The sequence below is a fragment of the Echeneis naucrates genome, chromosome 16 (assembly GCF_900963305.1).
Source record: "Echeneis naucrates chromosome 16, fEcheNa1.1, whole genome shotgun sequence".
Classification (NCBI taxonomy): Eukaryota; Metazoa; Chordata; class Actinopteri; order Carangiformes; family Echeneidae; genus Echeneis; species Echeneis naucrates.
The window spans coordinates 16,337,145-16,360,827 of record NC_042526.1 but is presented as its reverse complement, the minus strand read 5'-3'; the positions used below and the strand labels follow the sequence as shown (position 1 = coordinate 16,360,827).

Below are 23,683 nucleotides of genomic sequence, written 5' to 3'. Positions count from 1 at the left end.
CTCTGTGACGCTGCAGCATCTGGGTCCAGAATTAGAATTTCCAATGACGAAGAGGTAGAAATAGGTTGTAGAAAATTTCTGATTCAGAAAGACATTTATCATGAAGGTCTCCATATAAATCACCTGTTAAAATGCCCTATTTCAAAGGCACCTCCAATTTCCTTGAGTTGCTAAGCAACCATGGAGCGCCACTGTGATGCTTGGAGTTAAAGCCTGGCAGCCCAGTGGTGTAAAGTGGATTGTTGGGTGAATCATTGTCTTTCATAGCTCTGTGGTTGCATTACATGGCTAGCTGACACTGACAATAATACGCTGTCACTGGAGAGTGATTATGCAGCCTATTGATGTGCCCGGTGCATCCACAGGAAAACGATGTCAGCTAAACAGTTGTAGTGGGGTTTGGAGTATTCCACCAGTGCCAATGGATGAGCAGTTCACCACTCTAATCAGTGGATCAAATTTCAGCACAAATTTAATACCAGCTATGATATTACTACGTACTTAAGGTCTGCGTGGCATGTGTTATGGCATGATGATTGTGTTTACCTTTTGTGGTCCTTTTGTGATGATTAATCTAATCGGCTGTTATTAAATTCTTATTTTCAATGCACCTGTGTACAGCTCTTTTCGGTTACCCAGCGATGAGCTATCTCACTGTGTGGCCCTGGAACAAAAAATGTGTTTTTCTGTACTGACAGCAACATCGCCTGAAAAATGTGCCCCTTCATATTTCATTTTGACCCTCTCCAAGTCGCTTTTGGCTCATTCATTATTTAGGTATTATTTAGGTATTCCAACCTGCAAATTTCCTCTTCTGTCTCACTGCTCCCATTAACCTTGTTTCCTCCACAGTAGGTAGCTGTTTTCAGGAGAAAGCACCAAACAGTCGAAATATGTAATTAAGCACACAGCAGAACATTTGAGTAACACAGCCTGTTAGACAGATATTTCATTCAGGAGGTGGGGGAGACTAGGACAAAGCTAAAAGAAGCAAAACGAATATCATACTTGGATTTGCCAGGTACATGCAAACCTGAGTGAAAATAAATGACAGTGTCGCTTCATATTTTTATCATTATTGAATACAATAAATAGGCTCTGTATCAGCTCGGTAAATATGTAAACACGACAGAGACAAAAGGCTATTCTTCATTAAACATTCTCGGTTAAACTATTAATCCTCAAAAAAGATTCCTGTGTACAGCTGTTGTGGTACGATGTAAAAATCATAGCTTCATGCTGCAAATACCTCAAGAAACGTTTGTGTCTGACAAAGTCCATGCTAATTGATGGCTGACATTCCTGAGGTCTAGGCTTTAGCTGTGGTCGCTGAATGTATGACTTGTTGAATCTGGACAAAACAAAGGCGACAGTATGATGAGAGTGGGCCGACTCCCTTCATGTGACCTCACACTCTGAGACTTTTCTCTGTTAAAGAACGAGCAGCTCATTTCTGACACACGCCCAGCGCAAGGCAGCCAGACCTTGGTCATTTAGTATTTCGAGTTTCTTGGTATTGTTCTTGATTCACTTCAATATGGGTGCAGATTGTTGTGAAGACTTTTTAAGTGTATCTTCGAGCAGCGCAGCGTTTTAACAGTGGACGGCAGTTTGAAGTTACCAGGGACAAAACTACATGTCCCACCCTTCTGGTTTAGCAAGTACCTTTAACAAACAAATACAAAGAATTGTTTTCGCTTTTCACCGAGCATTAGACTGCGTTATGTATCTGTTCTCTGCGGCCAAGCTCCTGCCACCTGAAAGTGACACGGGTGGACTGGAGCCAGACATTGTCAGCTCATTATCAACACGTTGTCAGCCAACTCTCTCCACAGCTCTCCCTTCCTGTGTGGGGTTGCGTATGTGTCTGTGTGTTTGAGTGTATTAGCGGGGGTGGCTGTTATTATGAGTAGCAAGGACACTGTTGGATGACTTCAAGTTGAAAGATGCCTCCATGCTCTCTCTCCCTGTCAGGGGGATTAAAGCTGCCTGAGGAAAGCTGCGTAGCCACACGGATGTGTGGGAAGTGGCTATGAGCAGATATCAAACTTTTCAATCTTAAATCTTTTCGTAATCCTTGTTACTTATTGTCTGTCCCCGAGAAATCCAGAAATCCCTCTGTGTCTGTGTCTCTGTCTCTCAGGTGCAGACAGTCGTACACTGAGGCTCAAACATTTCCGTTACACAAACTTCTGCTTTTTTTTTTTTTCTTTCTTTTTTTGTTAACATTTCCTCTTTCAGATGCCGCCAGGTTCTATATGTGAATAAGTTTGACTATATAGTGTGTGTGTTTGCAGAGCACTTCCTGCTCTCTGACAGTGCTGCAATAGGAATATCCTTTTACAGGGCCAGTGAGCAGCTAAGTCTGGCCCTCCTTTCCTCTCTCTGTTAGTTTCTAACTGTTGGGAACACACCTCACATTTCTCGCTCCTGACGTACTGCACAGAAGTTGCCAGATGTGATAGCGGCTGACCGAGAGAAAAAGGGAAAGATAGTGAGAGAGGTGAGACACAGACTGGGGGAGCACAAGAGATATGTGTGCAAAGGAAAAGATGAAGGTTAGAGAAGAGGGGGGAGGGCTGTTTCAGCTGTTCTTTATAGCATAAGAGCTGCTGTTCATTAACAGTAAACAGAGAGAGAACGAGTCTGAGAGGGGAGGGGAGGAAATGAACAATAGAGGGGAAATGATCAGTAATCAGCATTGTTGGCTATTAGATACCATTTCAGAAACCTGTCTGTATATTATTATAGGTAAAATCATGTGGCTCAGGGGGATGAGCGTAAGAAGAGGAAGTTTTTTTGTGCAAAAATGTTTATGTTTGGGAAAGATACAGAAAAGTGGTCACTGCTGCCAAAATGTAGCTGCTTTGATTATGTTTTGGACTTGTGATCTTCTGACATCAGCTTGTTTTCACATTTTATCTCTTGCCCTCGGCATCACATTTATTTACATCCTTGACATTGTTGATCAAAAATTTGTCAGGCTGGCTGGCTGTTACAACATAAAGCATATTTAGATTTAGCACTGAATTTCACTATAGATATAACCTTTTCCAAATACATAATAGTGGCCTTTTTATTTTCCATTTATTTTACACAGCGTAGCATTTCTATTTGGAAAAAAAGAGCAATAGTGGTAAACAGTGTGTAAACCAAGGAGGGCGAGAGAGTGTGTGTGTGTGTGTGTCTGTGTGACAGAGGGAGGTTCATGCAGGGAAACAGAGCTCTCCGTCTGGAAAACAGCATCTTTTCCTCCACTCTGCTCCTCCCCTCTTCCCTCTCGGCATCTCTCCCACGCTCCGGAGCTCAGCCTTCAGCTCCCCAGACCCTCCCGAATTCTCCTGAGGTACAGCCTGTGTGTGTGTTTGTGTGTGCATGTATCGGAGGCTGTGCTCAGTACTTGTTTGTCTCTCGCTTTCTCTCTCTTCCTGCAGCTGAAGTGGGCGTGTGGAGCCTCTGACCCTCTCTCGCCCACTCTCTTTCTCCGTCTCTCCCTCTTTGCTGCAGTTTCAGGGGGGCTATGGATGGACTGCGTTTACCGCCACTCATTGAAGAGGCTCTGGACTCTACAGGTCTGTGCAGCTGTTTTGTCAGTGTGTGTTTATTTGCTTTGCTGTGCAGTTAGATGGTGTGTGGCTATTTTTAGCCCTGCACTTCAGCTCAGATGTGATCAACCAGAAAGGTAGAGGGCTGATGTTTACCTCTGCAAAGAAACAGCGTTTACTCCTAAAGTGAGGGAAGGTTTGTTGAACTGAGGAGGTGGAGGAGCTGAAGAGAGCTGGTCAGGTGTTAGGAGGAGGGGAGATTATTGAGGAAGCCTGTCTTTATTAAGAGCAGTAGTCGAACCGCCAGACTGACTGACGAGTGGGCATAACCATCAGCTATGGCATCTGTGGACATGTGATAGAGGCTAAACACTGCCAGGTAATGGATGGCAGGCATCCAGAGTCAGGGAATATTGTAGTCTTCAGGCCACGCTGTGTTAGATGTGTTGCATATGTTATTCTGACTGAGGCTGGCTGCTGATTACAGAATTAATGCGACGTGTAGTCATGCAGTATTAAATGCTATTTTAGTCTTTTTATACTTTTATGATGAAATTATTTTCGGCTCACAAATGAGTTTCCATGGAAGACTTTTATTTGCATTATTTGCATGCAGTGTGTTTTGTCCCAGCAATTGAGTTCGCTTGGTAATTTTACACTGCTGAAAGCTGGTGTTGGGAATCTGGCACAGTGCGTCTTCATTTGTTTTGCCACACACAGAATCATTACTGTGTAACTGGGGGCAAGAACTCGGAGAAGAATGTGTGGAATGTTTTTTTGTGTCCCTGTGTACCAACGAGGAAGAAGTCAGTGTTTTTCTGCATGCTGTTGGATGGATGTGCAGACAGAGCAAAGCTCTGTGTGGGACTTTGCTGGAGGATGTTTATTGGTGTGGAGGGGCTCAGAGAGAACCTCAGGTCATTGGTTCTTTTGACCAGCAGCCAGGTTGACAGATTCTAGCTTCCTCTTCCTGTGTGCTTTTGTCCTAAAACTGAACTTTACAGTGACAGTAATTTGTTGGATTATTTCTTGAAGGCCCGTCTTGCTTTGTGAAATTAGTTTTCAGAGACTCTTTCCTTTACAACGTTTATTATGCTGAAGCCTGTGTATTGACCTTCAAGACATGCGTGCTGTCTCATGAGAAATTCTTCTTCATTAATACGTTTGTTCCTGTGATCTTAACTCTGTGGACCTCCGTCCTCTCATCACAGCCCGAGGCATGCTTTTAAAGACAAAAATGTAGCAGCTCGTGATGACAAGTGTCTCATAGACTGTAAGAAGGACAGACATACAGCCAGGGAAACATCGACTGAGTGGCAGCTAGTATTAACTTGTACTTTTTGACTTTCATACCCCTCTAAATGGATTAAAGTGCACTTATTCTGTCCTGGCTGGGGCCAATTTCAGCTACACATCGGTCTGGGTTCTTAGAAAACAGTAACTTTATTCTGAACTGTAGTCATTTTCCGGGCTTTCAATCCCAGCGCTGTTGCTGTCCTGCTAGAGTTGAATTCTACACTGCGCTAAGAGAAATGCTTTTAAAAGTGCATGTCACATCGACCAACTGAGATTACAAATGTGCTCGCATGAATACTGTCTCAGACTGATCAAATCTACACCATCAGAGGATTAATTAACATTTCCAAAGCTGTCTATCTTACAGCTATCACCATATTGTTCCTCCCACTAGCACGAGCCGTCAACTATTTCTTTTCATCCTTCTCTCTGTTTTTCCACTCATTATCTCTTAGCCCTCTTTTAGTCACAATCCCCTGCTCTCTTCAGCACCCACACACCCTCCGACACACACACGCACGCGAATGGATAGACACACAAACCTCTGCACCTGCACCAGCACCTCAGCCTACACAGCTTTTCTTTCCTATCCCTTTCTTCCTTTCCTTCACTCCTATCCAGCATTGTGCCCCCCCATGCTATGAAATCCACATCAGCAGCGATACCCCCCACGGGGCACAAACCGACGTTCTCTCACCTCTCTCTAATTAATAAACAGCAAAGATGCTGTCTCAGGCACTTTGGACAACAGGCAGCTTCAGAGACCTCTCAGGAAAACAACCAGGTATTCTTGGATAAGTGAAAAAAAAAAAACAAAACAGGAATGGGGCTGAAGGAGAACAAATCTTACATGCTTTGCTGCCATCAGGGGTCCTGGATCCTTCTCTCTCAGCCCTGAAGCCCCGCAGTGTGACATGTTTCCCTACTCCACCTTATCCCCAGTTTCACCAAGCAAACTTTACTGCTTCATTTAAAAAAAGGCTTTCAAAGCACTCTGTGGGTCACTGGAAAAACAGCATGTTGTATTGTTTTGTGTTAGCTGCATGATGGAAAGAAATCTTTAAACTTTCAGGTGAAGAGTGGAGGTTCACACATTCCTTTAATTCAATTCTTCCTGGAGCTTATTCTATAGATTTTTTTTTTTTTTTTTTAACATTTCTTCTCTCCTGCAGAAATGCTCAGCATTGTCAGCCCATAATTAGCGTGCCCTCTTGCTCCCTCTGGGTCTCTGTCCTTTTTGGATTTGGCTGCTTCATGGTGAGCTCTTTCTTCTGTGAGAAAGTGATGTAAAACCTTTCAGGAGGATTGCTTTGAGGTGGGAGGCACTGATTTGTGATCAAATGGATTATTACTGCATCACTTGTTTTCATGCTTTGCTCTCTGTCACTATTCACTGCCCCTTGACAAAGTAGCTAAGGAAAAAAATGCATGCATGTGCACAACACACTCCCTGGTTCAGTCACGATGGCGTGTAGTCACTGGCATATTTTTTGTGCCTGCTCACCTAATGAGGCCAAAATTATGGCATATGCTATAACACTCTTCTACTCTGTTGACCCACTTTCTCTTGTTTGCCTTTGAACATGCAAACATGGATTTTCCATTTAAATAACACAGCAGCTCATTAAGTCAATCCAACTCTTGGGTGCTTCTGGTTCCTATTTCCTTTCTCATCCTCCTCTGTCACTGTTGTTCCTCTCCCCCCTGGAGTTTATGAGCTTGGAGTGCAGAGAGATAGAGAGAGATGAACTCACATTAACCCCTTGAGGCCTTCACCCCTGTAATTCCCTCCTCATCTTACCTCACTTTGGTGGTGCTCAGAGGTCACCATTGAGATGAACTTTGTGTTTTCATCTGATTCCTGCTGGTTTAACAGCTTATTTCATGAGGAAGGGAGCCGTTCCAGTGCCCTGAGGCCTTATCGTAACGCCTTCTCCTCCCTTGTATCTTACTTATTGTTCTCCTCCTTGTTTCTTATTTGCACTCATACAGTCTTTCCATCTTTTTATGACTCCTTCTCCCAGCTCTGTACTATGTGTTGGTGAGGAAGTGTGGCAGTGCAGGGAGAAAGCTACAACAGCAGTACTGGGGTAGCTTCAAAGCTGGGGTAGGAGGGGGTGTTGTGCATTATGCATGGCCTCCTACACAGCTTCAGAGAGTCATGGCGTATGTGTACATAATGAACACATGCAGTATGAAAATGTGAAACATGTATGATGATACGTTTATATAATTTACATAGACTCACCTAATGTGGCACACACGCACACACAACACAGCAGGAAAGGCAAATATTCATACAGTTTATGTTAGAGCCAATTCTGCATGTGCACATTGTTGGACGCACAACAGAACCAGTCTGCTCAGTCCCATGTGGAGCTTAGTTCAGCAGAGAACACCTGTAAACTGCTTCCAGCTCTTGTTTCAGTGAGCCATTGTTTTCATGCTTAATTTGACTCCAGATGTCTCTCTAAACACAGTTAGACATTTAAGTAGCAGTCTTTTATAGAGACTCATTGGCAATGTTGAGAGGCTCTCTTGAAATATCTTTTTCATCGCAATACATGTAATCTGGCACCTTATTCCATAAAGCAGTATGAAAGCCATTTGAATGAGTGGCAAGTGAAAGGAGAAACACTTATGCGGACATGTTTTGTTCAGTATATTGCTGCACATCTATTATACAAAAGTGTTATTCAAAGCGCTGCATCACAGGGGTCGTTTTTAGGGTAAACAGCTTCCCTATGGTGCCAGGTTAAAGCATCTCTTGTGTTTGGCATCCATCACTTTCCCAGAATTTCCCAGAACTGTTTGCTGAAATCTTCACTCCACTCCTCAATTTTGCAAAGAGCAAATTTGATTACTCTTCTCACGCCTTCATTGAAATCACCATATTGGAAGCAAAACCCAGGGCTTATGTTGCCACATTAATGTTTAAATTTGATCTCTGGCAGCTACTATGAGATGCTGACAAAGAGCACTTAGCCAGTTTGTTTGTCTTTTTTTTTTTCTAAAGAGGCACAATGTTTGCACTGACATACTCAATGTGTTTTGCTGCAATGTGATTATGAAGGAATGTGCTGTGGCTAGATAAAGCCGTCCTCTCCCTGGAGCTGTAACGCTGCTTCTCAGATGACTCTCCTGTCTGTCCCTGCTCTCGTATGCATGCTGCGTCCATATCCTAATGCAATCCCAGCATGACTAAAGACTAGCACTGTGCCAAGTATGCAGCGGAGTGATCACAGGTGTCATGGCAGCCGATTCTTCTGCACCGTGTGTTTGACATTCACTCACAAGGTTAGGTGATAAAGCTTCTTTAAGGAGTGAAATGATTAACAAGGCTTATGGGAACGTTGAAAAGATAGCTGAGGTTTGGCGAGGCGTTCGCTTAGAGTTGATTAGGGCACAATAATGTGTTTAAAGGGAGCAAAACATGTCAGTGACTTATTATGTTGTCAATGTGCTGTCAGAGGAAGGGTGATCCCTCCATCTGCCCAGCCTTAAAGAATTTCCATAACAATTTCTCAATGCACAACGGCAGTAGTAAAGAGAAAGAAAACAACCAGCATCACTGGAGGATGCTCTAATTACTGCATTTACAAAGCCAAGCACAAAAACACAGCATAATTCACTTGAGCCAAAGCTTTCCGAGTTATTAAACCCAGAGCTCGACATCCCTGTAGGATCTGGGTATGAGTGATGTTCAGTGGGAAGTCTTTTGTCTCTTGATGGCCTTTAGCTGCCCGCGGCAGTACAAGCAGCTCCAGCTCCCTACCCGGCCACACGGCCCCGGCTCTCTACTTTTATGACTCACTCATTATAGCAGCATCAAAGTTTAATGACAAAATAGCCCAGTGTTCATGAAACCTCTCGCATGCCTCTCAGGGGCTGCATTGTTTAAATTAATGTTATTACGAGAGAGGAGAGAATGAGGTTGCGCCTCAGATCATATGGATATGATGAAAATGCGTGGCCTGGACTCAGTAGTGATGGACATAGTTACAACCAGTGAGGAAACAACAAGGCAGAGAAATAATTACCACAAGAAATGGATCCATCCCCTGAGCGAATATTACACCGGTGAGCGTTACTCTTAATTAGGTAGATCTGTAGTTAATTTTTTATTCCGTCTTTGGCAACACCAGTCCCCTCTTAAACTCCCACAGCACAAACAGCAATTTTGAGGCACTTGGAGACCTCTCCAACATCAAAGTGTGATGCTACAGAGCAATTTAGGTTAAGGTTACTGAGAAATATGAGTGAACTCGCAGCAGCCCAGTGGATGTGACGCAAGCACAGTTTACTCGGATGAGACAGAAAATGGGGCACAATTCATGGCTTACCTTTAAAACTACTCCTGAGTGCAAACCAGTGCTGTAAATATAATCTCCATTTAGCCCCGGCCTTTCTACGCAAATTTCATCAGACTAATGGGAAAGGACTTCAAATGGGAATTTAGCACCACTTTGGTAGTGCAGCAAATGATGCCTTCCCTTTTGTGTTCTGCGTTTGTCTCCCCTATGCCAGTTGGCGAGATCTGTGGTAATGTCAAATCTAGTTTGTTTGCATTGCCCTACATAGTTTATAATGTCGCATCAGGCTTTAGTGGGTCACATCAACAAGGGCTTCTCAGCCAGCCAGGCTGTCCACCAAATCTTCACAGAGCACGACAATAATGTGAGATGGTGTAAGATGAGAGACATCTGTCTGTCTGTCACGTCTCTCACAACGAGCAGTAGCTCGGATTATTATGGCATTCAGGGTGCATTGCTGGGTGGTGAGTCATAGTGACTGCTTCAGCACACTGGACCACCCCCCACCCCCTCTCTTTTTTCTCCGTGTTGTGTCAGCTAACTCACTCCACCTACTGGATGAAAAATGCACACCCACAGTGCAGATCGAGGAAACAAAGCTATGCATATGATTCAATATTCTGATTCAGCTGTCCCCAACATGCGTTACATATTAATCCGTTCATTTGACATTTAAATGATGCAACCTGTGACACGCTTGGACCGTTATCAGCAAATACTCTCATTTGTGTTTCTTCAAGTGAATGATTTTCTTGTTTCATTTCTATCAGTCTCAACTGTAATCCCGGGAAGGGGCTGTCTGTTATTTGTGGCTTGTTAAATTGAGGCGCATGAGTCGAATAGAGGCTTGTGTTGCAATAGCTGCAGTGCAAGTTTAATCACAAGGTGGTGCTGTTGATTCAAGGGTAAACACACAATGTGGTGCGTTTACAGCATGACTGATGACTATGTCACCTGTAAATCTGTCTCCCTCTCTTTCCCTATAAGGCATCCCTTTCTAATACACACTGCCATCCCTCCATTAGATGACCCGTGCGATCTGAAAGCAGAAAGCAGCCCAAGAATGGACAACGAGATAACAGCCAAGGAGAGAGGCGTCCTGGAGGAAAACAACGAGAAGGAAGATATTGACCAGGAGAGAGGTCAGGAGGTGGAAGGGGAAGAGAAGAAGCTGAAGGAGGAGGAGGAATGTGAAGGGGAAGAGAAGAGGAAGAGGGAGCAGGATCTGCTGACAGAGGAGCAGGAGCTGGAGGAGCTCAGGGCCCAGGTGCTACAGCTGCTGCTGGAGCTAGAGGACGCCAGGGAGACATCCAACAAACACCAGGAGAGCTTTCATGAGCTGCAAGGTGAGATCTCTCAGACTCCTCATACATTCTTTGTTGCCATAAATCATTAACTTTCCTTCGTAACAATCTTTTATCTGTTATTTACAAACAGCCACGTAACCACAAATCAAGATCTAATCCTAACACACCCAGTGTGTCGTCCATCACCCATCCAATTGTGTCAACCTTGGCAAGTTTTATTGTGGCCATAAGTCATGACAACACTTTACTTACCGCATCTGTAGTGAAGATTTGTGGGATACAGAGCTCAGCAAGACACTGATCACTGATCAAGAGAAGCTACATTTCTCAGTTCAACACAAATGACATTCAGTGTTAATTCTCAAAACAAACTCCTGGATATTCCCCATGGCTGCTGTAGCAAAGTATGCGGCTAACTTTGCCTGCAGCAAATCGATAGGACCAACTTCCACAGCCACGGCCAGCGTGCCCAAGAGAGGAATATACACACACAAAATTTTAATCTCAGAAATTTTCACTTCCCGCTTGTTTTGACAGCAGTCCACACATTCGTGAAGACAAGACAACATTTTTCAGGTGACAATTGTTTTTGAATTGTTACACTGCCTCCATTGATCACCTACATGTGAGCAGCAAAAAATCACTTACTCACAAAATATAAGAATAACACTCTTTCACTTTGTCCCTTATAAAATGTCAGATGGGTTTACATTTAGGAGATGTCAACATCTCATCTTTATGGATTAAGAAAGGTCAATCCAAGAAACATTATCACTTTACAGCTCAGCAATTGTTTACATTTTCACGCAGTATACAATACCAGTCAGAGGTTTGGAAACACTTTCCTGTTCATCTGAATGAGAACGTGTGTCCAAACTTTTGACTGGTAGTGTACATATATCACTGGAGAAAAGCCCCGTCCCAATCCTAAACTATTTCATTTTCCAGCCAAGACATAACCTGTTCATCACAATCTAGGTGAATACATCGAGGCGCAAACGTTTATATGCGGTCACTGACACAGCCAGCTACTCATAGCTGCTAAATGGAGCATCGCATCATATCTTAGAAATGATGAGCCTAATGTTCAGGGACACTAGCAGTGACTAAGGGCTTAGGTATGGCTCTACAGTGAGCTCACTCTGCCTGTGTGTATGGGCGAGTGTATATAACTGTGTGTCCTGCTGAAAAACATGGCGCGGTGAGCTCAGTTGTTTGTCTGGCAGCAGTGAAGGCATTCCTCAGACAACTGCCTGAATCCTGAAGGAAGCTTCCAGACTGGATGTCGCAAAAAAAGACCACAACGGCACCCACTGGGAACCGTCAGCTACTTTGAGTGCTGGCAGCTGTTTGTTGGGTCCACAGTTTGCATGGTCACAAATCATGTTAACTGAGATGGAGGTAAAGATTTAGGATAAATTCATGGCTGTTGATCACTATTAGGACAATTCGCCAGTTGCACTTCACTCACCGTAGCGGTGGGAAAAGTCTAGAAAAGAGGAATAAAATGAAAATGTGGCCAAACGTCAACCGATGAAAGGGACTGTATTTTCTCATTCAACCAAAGTTATTTACATTTACATAAGGTTAGGCCAGGGTAATGGCCCGTGAAGTTGTATTTAATCATTTAATTTCAAAAGCTAACTTGGTAAAAGTGTCAAACATATTCTAGTAGTTTTAGTTCTTGTAAAATAATCATCTTGTAAATGCTGATTATCAATAGACAAAAAGCAGAGCTGAGGCAGATAGAGTAACAATTATGAAGATTATGAAGATTTTTGAGCTTGAAACAAATGATTGTGATCAATGAACTTTTGATGAAATCAGCAGACTTCATCCTCTGGGGGTCAACGAATGCCAGTGTAAAATAGCAGGGTCCTCTAACTGGGCGTTTTTATTTCTGTTTTATTATTTAGTTCAGTTTGAAATGAAACAGTGGGTTGACTTAAACAAACAAACAAACAAAAAAGAAAGAAAATGTTAAGTTCGGGATTTGCTACTGTAGCCCACGCTGTGCAGCCTACAGCAGCATTAAGAGGTGTTTACTTAACAGTCCAAAGGGCTAGTGACAGAAAGCAACATTTTTGTTTTTGTTTGTATTTATATAAGTAAATAAATAAATAAGACATTTTATATACTATCTTATTATCTTTCACTTCATTTGCACAATAAGCAGTTCTCTCTTCCAATATTGAGACGGAGTAAAGTTTGGTCCTCCCTGAAAAAATGGCACTGCTAAGAGCAGATATTATTACCTCTTAACCTCTGTGGTACAATGGTCACAGAAGCTCTCGGCAAGATCATGATGAGTGAACAGCTGCCAATGCTAACGTTGCCTGTGCCACAATAGGAGCTCTACAAATACTTCCTTTAAGAATACTCAGCTCAAGTTACCGTGCTTTGTTTAAAACATCTACTGCTGGTGTTGTGTTAAAGTCATCTGTTAATAATCAGTGCATCTGGCCGAAAAGTGCTTGGCACAGCACACCAAATAAAACCAAAAAGCAAGGAAACGGGTGTGAAAATATCAGTAGTAGAGATAAAACGCACAGTAGAAATAATCTTTATTTTTTCCTTCTGTCCTCAAATGTTATTAGATTCACTGTCTAATGAATTGTTAGGGTTAGGGTTAGAGTATTTAGAGTATTTGGGTTAGGGTTAGGGTATTTATGAATGAGTAACACATTTAAATACTATTGCTCTTTGTCCAGCTCACATTGTACGGAATAGTGAAAGCTGCTTGTGTCATTCAGCCATGCCTCAAGGTTGAACTGCTTATCAAGTTGTCATCTTTCTATTGGCTGCTGAACTGACATTTTCCTCTTATCGCTCTTCCCAATTCGCACGCCCCCATCTCCACCCTCCTCACCTCACGGACCTCTCCACCAGGTCTGTTGGAGGACGAGCGTCTGGCCAGTGCTCATCAGGCTGAAGCTTTCACCCGACAGATCCAGAATCTGCAAGGTAACAAAATAAAGCAACCTTCAACAGAGAACTGCTGAAGGTTGTGGGGCAACAGCGCTAACCACTAATCCACTGTGCCGCCCTATATATTTATATAGACATCTAAAAGCAAAGAAAGACTTCATTCACGTCACACAAAGATATAATTGTCTGATATCAAACTTAACCCACAAAGGGTTTAGTAAAATGCACCAGTCTTAATACAATTAGTCTCGAAAAAGTTGATTGCTGATTGTATGTTCGTATATAATGAAAAAAGAAAAAAACTGCACAAACAACATTGTACATGTTGGAAGCTGCTATATTGCTGCTATACTTTAAAATAGCAGAATTACTCTTTAGTTAATATGAGCGGTAGAGAAAAGTTTCCCATCCTGAAAATACTTAACTAATAATTGGATTCTGACCCTGAAAGAACAAGTCTGTTACCATCAGTTACATCAGCACCTCTTTCAAACAGTACCCACTCATTCGGCATGCACACACACACACACACATGCAGGAACACACCACCCACACACACAAACATGTGCAGGAACACTGTTGCAAAACCTCAGGTGAGATCACACATACACACACACACACACACACACACACACATCACCCACTCATCCCCCATAAAGAAAACCTAACATCCTCCTCCTGGTCTCCCCACAGCCCAGCTGCGCTCTGTGCAGGAGGAGATGGACAGTCTGGAGGAGGAGAAGGAGAGCGAGCTGACTGAGGCCCAGGAGGAGCTCCGTGCAGCTCAGGAGGAAGTGCTCCTTCTCCAGCAGGCCGCAGAGGAGGCTGCGGCAGAGAGGGAGAATGACATCGCCTCCCTCCAAGAGGAGCTGTGCCGCCGGCGGGCTGAGCTGCAGCGCCTCAGCGAGGAGACCCAGGAGTACGAGCTGGAGATCACCACACTGAGGGCCGAGATCAGCATGAAGAGTCAGCGCAGGGAGGCCGAGAGGAGAGAGGGTGAGGGATGAGACAGAGAAAGACAGAGAGCAGAAGTTGCTTCAGTAGGCCGCAGCTCCAACATGAATAAAATAAATTTGTTGCAGTACATCAAAGCTAAAAAACAATAAGTCTTTGTCTTACACCTCGTCTTCACACCTTTTGTAAACAGCCATGAGTGAGGAAGGCTCACTTAAAAGCACAAACACCTCCTCTCTCTCCTTGTGCTGTCGAATATGTCTAGCTCACTACGAGCAGAAATGTAGCTGCTGCTATAATTGTACTTGTTCCTGCTTCCATCATGTAAGTAAGATGGAAAGTGTTTCGAGGGGAGAAATGTACGTGCGTATTTCTCTATTCAAAAGTGGACCTCCCGGTATGGTTACACAGTGTTACACAGTCACAGTGTGTAATATAAAAAAAATTATATTTCATTTTTGTTATCTTAAAGTCACTTGGAATATTATCCTACTTTCGTTCAGTGCAGCGTCAAAGTCCACTGGGTTGGGTAGGAGTGTGTGTGTGTGTGTGTGCCGTTAGGATACCGGGGACATTAAGTCATTAGGGGGTGGGACACACTTCCAACACATGATGTCACCACTGGGCTCTGCAGCTGAGCCTTGGGTGGGACTGCATATTATGTAATTGTTGTGCACTTTGGTGAAAACATCACAGAAAAGTATAATTAATAACACAACAGAGATCAATTTTAAAGGAATAGTTCAATATTTATAGGAGACACAAATTGTGTGTGGAGTGTGTGCTGAAACTGGTCTTGACCAAGAAATACTCACCAGCTGCAAAGTGAGAGGAACATCATGCTCCTCATGTGGTTGAAACAGTTCTTTAATAAATATCAGTCGGATTAAAGATTAGCCTTACTGAGCTTCATCCTCTTTAAATATCTCCATCTCTGACCTTCCATGTTGCATTAGGTGACGTGGACCTGCTGAAGGAGGAGTGCCGTATGCTGAGGGAGGAGTGTCAGGCCCTAAAGGAGGACAACATGCGTCTCTCCGATAGGCTGCAGCTGCTGCAGAGACAGAGGACATGGTGAGAGGTCAATGGCTGCTCACTCATCAGCTGCGTTTACTGGATCAGCTGGAGGGGGGTACCCTCTGGAATACAACCCTCATCACAGACCGTCACGTTACGTCTCATTTAGAAAATACTGGCCAGCTGCTTAATGATTGCAGGAAATTTGTAATGTCATACAAGGGACCACACGAGCACACTATAGGTTGATCCATTGTATGGAGCATTGGCAAGAACTTAAAAAGCAACAACTCTGAGACTTTTCTGAGTTCACAATTGACCTTGAAATTAGTTTCCCTGCAAGATATATTTAATAGTTGCTCTGGTGTTTTCAAATGGATCATATGATTTACCTCAGCAGATGGGAAACTGAGCAAACTCCATCTGCTGAAGATCTTGTGACGCATCAGAAACTTTATTTATAGCATTTAAAGAAGAAAGGGGAAAAGGAAGATAAAGGCAACAGTGAGGACAATCTATGAGAGTGAAATAAATAAGTGTGTAACCTCAAAATAACAAAATAAGAAATAAGAAAAGGACAGAGAACAAATATCTTTTAAAATACTTTTGAGAGACAACTGCATCACTATGTTTACAAAAAAAAAAAAAAAAAAAAGATATTGAAAGGAATGTGGTGAAATTCATAATAATTCATTCAAATTAAAAAAAAAAAAAAAAAAAGAAGAAAATTTGGTTTTGGACTGGCCTGAAGAAAGCATGGCTAATCAAAGACAACACTCATTCTTAATTGCAGTGAATTACAAGGCTGACTAGATCCAAAGCAACTAACAGAAATAATGTAAAATGAGAAAATGCAAAAACAGTGTCTCCGTAGATCCGAGTGTAATAACACAAAGGAAGAAACTGTTTGACTGATGTATGTCATCACATCATAGCAAGTCTGCCCATTGTCTGGCCTTTGGTCATCAAAAATGATCAGCACATTTGAAGCCCATTCTGCAGACGCTTCAGCTGAAACTGAACGTATTTCCTCTTGTACACCTCACAGCTCCAGTGTCTATCTCTCTCTGAAAGAGGAAGACGCAGGAGAGGACACTGAGGGGAAAGAGACAGAATCAGGCTCAGATGAGGTCATGACAGAGAGCTACATGACCATGGCCAAGTCTGAGAACTGTTGCCTAGTGGATGCCTCCATCCAGAAGAATATCTCTTTTGACGGGAAGCCCATGACACCAACCGGCTGGAACGGAGGCGTTGGGGAGATCTTCTCCCTGAGGGACCAGCTGAAGCAGGCCGAGGAGAAGGCGTCACAGGTTCAGAGAGAGGTATGATGCGAAATGACCAGAAATATCAAGAGAGAGCCATTTATGATTAGAGCATTCATTACAGCCAACGACACAGAACACATTTAGTTTGGAAGACTGATTCTTTGACCTGTGTGCCCTTCAGTGTGATGGTCTGAAGATGGAGCTGCAGGAACTGCAGGTACTGTATGACAGTAGTCAGAGGGAAAGAGCAGAGCTGGAGGAGGAGCTGCAGCGCTGCAAGGCAGAGCTGGAGAAGCTGTCGGGGGGGGCTCAGGTGAGGGACGGACGGGAATCATTTTGTAGGATAAAACTGGTTGACAGGGGAAAGTGAAAGATGCTGTGTATCTTTGTGGGATTCATTTTCATAGCTTTCTGAAAAAACGCAGGAAAAAAAAAAAGATGTATCTTTGCACATACGCTGTCAACGAACACATAACACACGTCACATCACATCTACTGGATCCCGTGTGTGTTGGCCCACTTTTTATGTGCCTCATACTGTAGCAATACATGTTTTGAAATGAACTGATGTTGCGCGTCAGCCCACATCAGCATTTCCTGTGTTGCTTCGGGCTAAGGAACTTTCCCCCCACTGTGTCTGCGTCCTAACCTTTCTGTTATTACAACGCTTAAATACGGTTGTTGGACAAAAACACAAAATGTAGAAAAAGGTATCCAGGCCTCAAGCAAGGAAAATCTATTGTACCATTATGTGAGCTTCAGGTATTGAAAAAAAAAAGACATTTTTAATCTATAAAACGTTCTTTTTTCCAACTCCACAACTGGTTTCTGTTCATTTTAGTATGACGTGGCATGAAAGTCAACGTGCAGTGAAATTAGACTTTTGAGTTTTATTTTAGCCACTGAACGCTTTTGCTTTTTGTTTTGAATTTGTTTAAAGGCATGGATCATTTTGAAAGCATTTGTGTATTAACTTTCAAAATGCAAAAAGCTGCAACTACCAAACTCATTGCCATTTTATGAAAAATATATTATCTTATTGCTTGTCTTCTGGGTTGCACTGTCTGATAACACAGTTTGTGCATCAAAGATCCCACCAAGCTGCCGTTTCATCTGCACTGACTCGCAAACTTTGTGTTCAGCAAGTTGATTTTCACAAAATTCTTAAAAGAATGGACACCAGTTTCTTCCTATCAGGGAGAGGAATATACAGAGACTTTCCAATAATAATAATAATAATAATAAAACTAATAATAAAAGAACAAAAGCCCAAAAAATTCAAACAATAAAACAAATCCAAAACCATTCTATTTGTAGATTTGGTTACAGTGATACAAAGCAGTGTTTGGATGAGCATGTACAGGGTCCTTTATGTTTATTGTAGAAAAGAAAATTGTGTTTTGTCTGCAACAACCTTGACGAGATTGTCTCACATTGTGTCAAACTGTCTACCCGTGCCTGTCTCTGATGCTGTCCTTGTTCTCTGAATGTCCATGACTTCTCAGCCTGTTGAAGAGCAAATTAGCCAAAATGAGCCAAACACAAAAACAAATGAACTGCACAATGAGGATAGAGAGAAAAAAATGCCACCATGCTTGCAAGTCACCACATTCATGCTGCATGTCTTTCTTTTTCTGGTCACTATAACATCACATGCAGTCAATAAATGTCCCATGGGACTGCTCACACACTCTCCCATTGATTTGCTGTGTGTCACCATGATGTTATGCATCGTTTATGTCATAGGAAATGTACATCAGTTTGTGTCACACCCTCCCCTTTTTATCACAACCTAAGACCGCGTCACATCTTTACTTTGGTGATGTCAGTTGTAACGAACCCTCCTGTCCTGTTATTACATCCTTTTTTTTTTTATCTGTTTATGATTTGGATCCATCCATCCATTCCCTTCATCTCCACGGCCCTTTTGTCTGTTTTTTATTTCCTCCTCAGAGATTCATCCATGCGTCTGAGCACCCTGTTCTCTCCATCCCCTTCATAGGAATGATTGTAATTCTAGCTGTGGTCTGGTGCTGGTTGTCGGAGCTGGCGTCCCAGAGAGCAAGGTATGGGAGGAACTTATCTCTATCTGATTAATGCTGCGTATTGTTCGTATGCATATGTTAAAGGATCAGTTCATGCAAATTACATGAGGAACATTTCCTTAATTTGTGCTGTAAGGTATGTAGGAAATACTGTGATTTATGCAGGTTCGGAGATATCCACCTTTTTTTTATGCCTCAAGCAGAACAATGGAGTCGAGATTAAATTGTCTCTCTTGAAATTCCACACACTTGTAACAAAGTTCCCATTCAAAATTTGTTGAGAATATCACTTTATTCAAAATTTCTAAATAAAAACTTTCCACATGGTTCAAGAACATTTGTTTAAATATGCTATATGCTTATTAATTCAATGACCTGGCCCTTTAAAATCAATTACTGGAAATCTTTGTTCCTTTTTTTGGTTGTTATGGGAGGGTCTAAATGAAGAAGAACTGGATATGACTGGAGAAATCTCCAACGGATTCGGATGGACATGGGACGGGTGGGCAGTTTGTCAAATTAGAAGTAAATATTTCCTCGATTGGTGATGAATAAGTAATTTACAGGAAGACTTCAACATGATGGAAAATGTGCATGCTTGTTTTCTTGAGTGAAAAAGGAAGAAACCACTCTAATGTCTGCGTGTTAAATATAAAACTGCAGCAGTGAGATGGTGAGCTCAGCATAAAGACTAGAAACAGCTTGTTGTCTCCTCTGAAACTCAATAATTCACACAGGAATGCCTTCTCTGTTTAATCTGTACACGAAGAGAAATGTAACAACAATAACTGGTCTTAAAGGGAGCTTTGAACTGGAACCAGAGGAGACAGATTCTGCGTGGAAAGATACATTGCAAAAACACAAAATGCTGTAATTCTCATGTGTGGATTAAACAAACAAGAAGCAACATGTTAATTAGTGAGTTTTATGTGGAAGTCCAGCTGTTTACCCCTGCTTCTTTTTGATACTAAAGAAGGCTAATGGTTTCAAACTCCTCGTTTAACACACAGATACAAGAGTGAAACGATCTTCTCATCTCACTCTCGCTGAGGAAGCTGTTGAATTTTTCCTTTAACAGCCCAGTCTGGCTTATTTGTGGCTGATGGATGGTGTCCACCGACTCTTAACACTCTCTCTTTCCTGTCTTTCCTCAGGGGAGTGAGGTAGGTTGGAACTCCATTTTGACTGTCACTGCTGCCACAGCAGTGCTGTTAATGATGACTAGCTTGTTGAGAGCTCTCGTCCGATGTTGACTGGATGGGCAACAACTGCACGGAGACAGACGTCTGCTTCAGACCAGCCCCTCTTTCTCTCCTGCCGTGTCTATAGACTGAACTGGAATCTTCTCTAAATGTGATAGAGCTGACAGCTTAGCAGTAGAAAATGTACGGAAATTGTATCTGTGATGAGGTACCGTAAGCACACACACACACATCCAGAGAACAAGGCTCAGTCTCATTTTATAGGCATTCGTGAAGAAACCTATGACGACGTGAAGAGAGTCCACATGAGGAATGATCTCACTCCACTAAATGTATGTCAGTGCTGTCTTTTCTCCTCAGTGTCTGTGAATATGTTTCACCTTTAGCTGAAAAATGTGAAAAAAAAAGAAAAAAAAATGAAGACTTTGATGATCGATCTGTACCATATTGGTTTCAAATTATTTAACAATTATTTATTTATTTTTTTGTTTAATATTGTTAATTGTCCATAGCTGTCTAATAAGAATAAACCTGTCTGAACATTTAATGCACTGACACCCCCTCACATACTCCACATATGTCCTCAAACATTTAAAAAGTGAAGAGCAATTTGCAATGCTGTTCTCACTTACTTCCCTGAAAATACAAATTGCAATCAATTCAGTGCAAGAGTATAAAACACTCTCATGAAGAAACATATCTACTGTCCTCTCACTGTAACTTTGTCCTTTCCAATAATCAATATGTAATAACGTTCATTATAAAAACAGTCTATGTTATTGCAAGGAGAACAGCACCTGCCAGTGTATAAAGCTAATGTTGAACCTGACGTCACCCCAGGTGGGTGGAGACAGCACGTCTTCTCATTGTCTTTCAGTGATGTGCTTCGCTCCGGGCTCTGTCTGTCTGCTTGCCCAAGTATTGTCTTCTGTCTGTCTCTGAAAGCAGACGACTCCCACGTTTCCCCTTTAATTATGAGTTTACCAAAATGCCAGAAAGCCTGTCCAGAGCTTTCTGAGTCATCTTGCCTCGTAGTAGTTCACTCTGAAATTTTTAATATTTATATCCACAGCTAAATTGACGAGCTTACGATATCTTAGTGGCTTTGGGAGCTAATTCTGGGATAAGTGAGTGCTCTTATTATGTCTTCTTTCATTTCAATTTAACCCTAACCCTAACCCTTTGATATAGAGAATTTAACTCTTCTCTTCCAAGTTTGGTAATTAGAGGTTCGTTAAAGGTACACAGTGCGATAACTCCAATAGCATTTCCTTGTTTACTGACCACATGCTTTATGGGACAAACTGCAGATCTGATGCAGCAGTTGGCATCTGGCCGCACCCTGATTGACCCACCGGTGCAGGTGAAGTGAGCAATCATGGTTGGATGTATGTGTGGGCATAAACATGGACATGCTCCTAAAATATGTAAATAGGAAGGTGTCAGAAAATACAAATTTGTCCAAGCATCAATTACAAATTGAATATGTATAAGTGGAAAGAGTCTGATTATTGTTTACATTTGTGGAACTTTTTTGTGAAAATCTTTAAGCACAGGAAAAAAAAAAGCATGCTATCAAACATCTAGAAGCACAATATAGAATTTTTGTTGGTTATGATGATATGTTCATTATGTTACTTTGTATTTCATGTAAATAGATGTGACATACAGTACTATGGGAAAGATATTTCTTACATCCATTTGTACTAGCTTTGTAGAAAGTTTAATCTATTTTGAAAGAGCATCGTATATTTGATAGCAAAATTATATGCTACGTAAATGTTTATTTATGGTGACGTTATTCAGAAGACCAGCTAGCATTGCTAATTATTTTCAGTGCTTCTATCTCCAAAGGTAGTTAAGTCATTGCATGTATTTAAACTACATTCAACCTTAGTTGCCAGAAAGAGCAATTATGTTTTTTCACTCCATTCAATTTCAGAAGTATAGTCACAGGATTTCAGAAATATGAGTCACTAAATGGACATTGATAACCAATGGCCATCAATTATATTTCTGCATTCAGAAATTACGCCACATGACTGCAAATGTGTTCACTCTATTTGAAATCAATCAACAAAAAATTAATTCCCAGTGACTGCAATGGTACATGTGAATGTTGTTGGGTTCAAGACATCATTTATCATAATTTCATGATTTAACTTCATCACAATTGAATAAGTTCTTTATTGCACAGTGTTGCTCAGCTTGCTGCTTTACATATCGATAGCAGTGTTGTTTTCAATATAATTGTGGCTATTTTGTTACCTGGAGGTCTATTTTGTACTGTTAATGACTTGGAAAAATAAATATACTCACCCAACATCATGGCTGATAGGTTTCTTTTTCTGGGAGGTGGCATCACCAGCTATCCTGGTCACAGGGTTTGAGGTGTTGTGGAATCCCATTCATGAAATCACCAGCAGTCAACCTGAGTGAGAAGCACCTCTCTGCGGGCATTACGTTACACGTTATTAATAACTTTCACTCCGGAGACGTGACATAAGCTCACAGACCTGGAGTTTTTTTACAGATGGCAGGAACTGGTGTGTCAATGGGACTGATGATACGTTATTCCACGGTAGCAACTCATGTTTTACTATGTTTAAGTGCAGCTCATTTCCTAAAAGCAGCCTGGATCTGCGCCTTCATGAAGCACTAGTCATGGAGTACACTTAGCATAATGCTTCACTGGACATCCTTCTGTCACATGAGCTTGAAGTTAAATTAGTCCTCTTAGCCTGGAAATACTCCCCACAGATTCTGAATCAGGTTTTCTGTCTCATTCAATTTCAGAGTTGCGGGTAAAGAAACAAAGTGTCTGAAGAGTCAAAACATCAGATCCAGATCACTAGATCTAATCAACTGGCCCTGGGCCTCAGGCTTATCTGTCCAACTACTTCACCCCATATCCCTTCTTAAATATTTAATAGGCTTCATTCAACTGACAGACTAAGCAGGAAAAGGCTAATTAAAAGGAAAGCTGACTGTGAAAGCAGCCATGGGCATTTCTTTGGAGATAAACAGTGTCCAGATGCAGTTCTGGTAGTTTCACAGACACTTGGAGACAAAGCCAAGAAGAAATGATTGAATTTCCAAAATAAAATATACTTTGTGTTACTATGTAACTAACTTAGATACAGTGGTAGTTCTGTTTTCTGATCATTCAACATCCCCTGAAAGGACGTACAATACATCACAGACTCCTATATCTGGGATTTTGTTCCAGGGACCCCATTTGATTTCAGATGTTTTACTACAATTATTAATAATACTGCATTCAACCATTGATTAAATTATGGACACATTGTGACAATAGATATGTTTATACTTCACGTTGAGAAGTTTGAACATAAGAGCTGTTTATAATCGATATCATTGATGTCACATCCAGACTGGGAGAAACTTCTTATTAGTGAAAACTAATCAAACTAAAAAAAGTCCAATGAGCTAGCCTGAGTTGTCTGGGAAGCCCTCACATGATGGAAGTGGCAAGATTGTTATATTTATACCAGGGACTTCATGCTGCACATTGGGAGGTTTGACAGATTGGTTGTGCAATACTTAAACACATGGCTAAAAAGCTTTGAAAATGAACAGGAATCGTTAGAATATCTCACAATTTGGTGGAGTTGCTGGGGGACAAAAAAACGGAGACCCCTGGATGTGTACAGACTGAGTATCCCAAAAATGCTTCCTGCATGTGTCACAGTTATTCTTACCTCCCACTACTTCGTCAAGGCCACTGCTGGCATCTGGTGTCATCGCCATGTCACCGACTGCTGAGTCACAACTCAGTGACAGTCTG

The 23,683-nt window shown here is 41.9% G+C and overlaps 1 protein-coding gene across 8 annotated transcripts; it reads left to right on the top strand.

Moving 5' to 3' along the window:
- Nucleotides 1-2,308: 2,308 nt before the first annotated feature.
- Nucleotides 2,309-20,292, top strand: LOC115057014 (coiled-coil domain-containing protein 136-like). Of its 8 annotated transcripts, XM_029523870.1 has the most exons (11): nucleotides 2,309-2,503; nucleotides 3,127-3,346; nucleotides 3,435-3,572; nucleotides 10,180-10,500; nucleotides 13,351-13,425; nucleotides 14,083-14,385; nucleotides 15,300-15,417; nucleotides 16,409-16,685; nucleotides 16,810-16,941; nucleotides 18,582-18,694; nucleotides 19,828-20,292. In XM_029523870.1, exons 3-11 carry the CDS (start codon nucleotides 3,521-3,523, stop codon nucleotides 19,838-19,840), a joined length of 1,404 nt encoding a protein of 467 aa, XP_029379730.1. In that variant the 5' UTR covers nucleotides 2,309-2,503; nucleotides 3,127-3,346; nucleotides 3,435-3,520; the 3' UTR covers nucleotides 19,841-20,292. The 8 variants fall into 8 exon arrangements, 7 of the variants coding, with proteins under 7 accessions (XP_029379730.1, XP_029379734.1, XP_029379736.1 ...); XR_003841851.1 differs by lacking the exon at nucleotides 2,309-2,503 and having other exon boundaries at nucleotides 2,523-3,346; nucleotides 18,631-18,694; XM_029523872.1 differs by lacking the exon at nucleotides 2,309-2,503 and having other exon boundaries at nucleotides 2,523-3,346; nucleotides 3,508-3,572.
- Nucleotides 20,293-23,683: the final 3,391 nt, after the last annotated feature.

What these genes read in the sequence shown, in the direction of transcription:
- LOC115057014 (XM_029523870.1), top strand. Translation starts at nt 3,521, where the DNA reads ATGGATGGACTGCGTTTACCGCCACTCATTGAAGAGGCTCTGGACTCT. An exon ending in ACAGATCCAGAATCTGCAAG is followed by an intron (nt 13,426 to 14,082) that starts GTAACAAAATAA and finishes GTCTCCCCACAG; the next exon opens with CCCAGCTGCGCTCTGTGCAG. An exon ending in GGAGGCCGAGAGGAGAGAGG is followed by an intron (nt 14,386 to 15,299) that starts GTGAGGGATGAG and finishes ATGTTGCATTAG; the next exon opens with GTGACGTGGACCTGCTGAAG.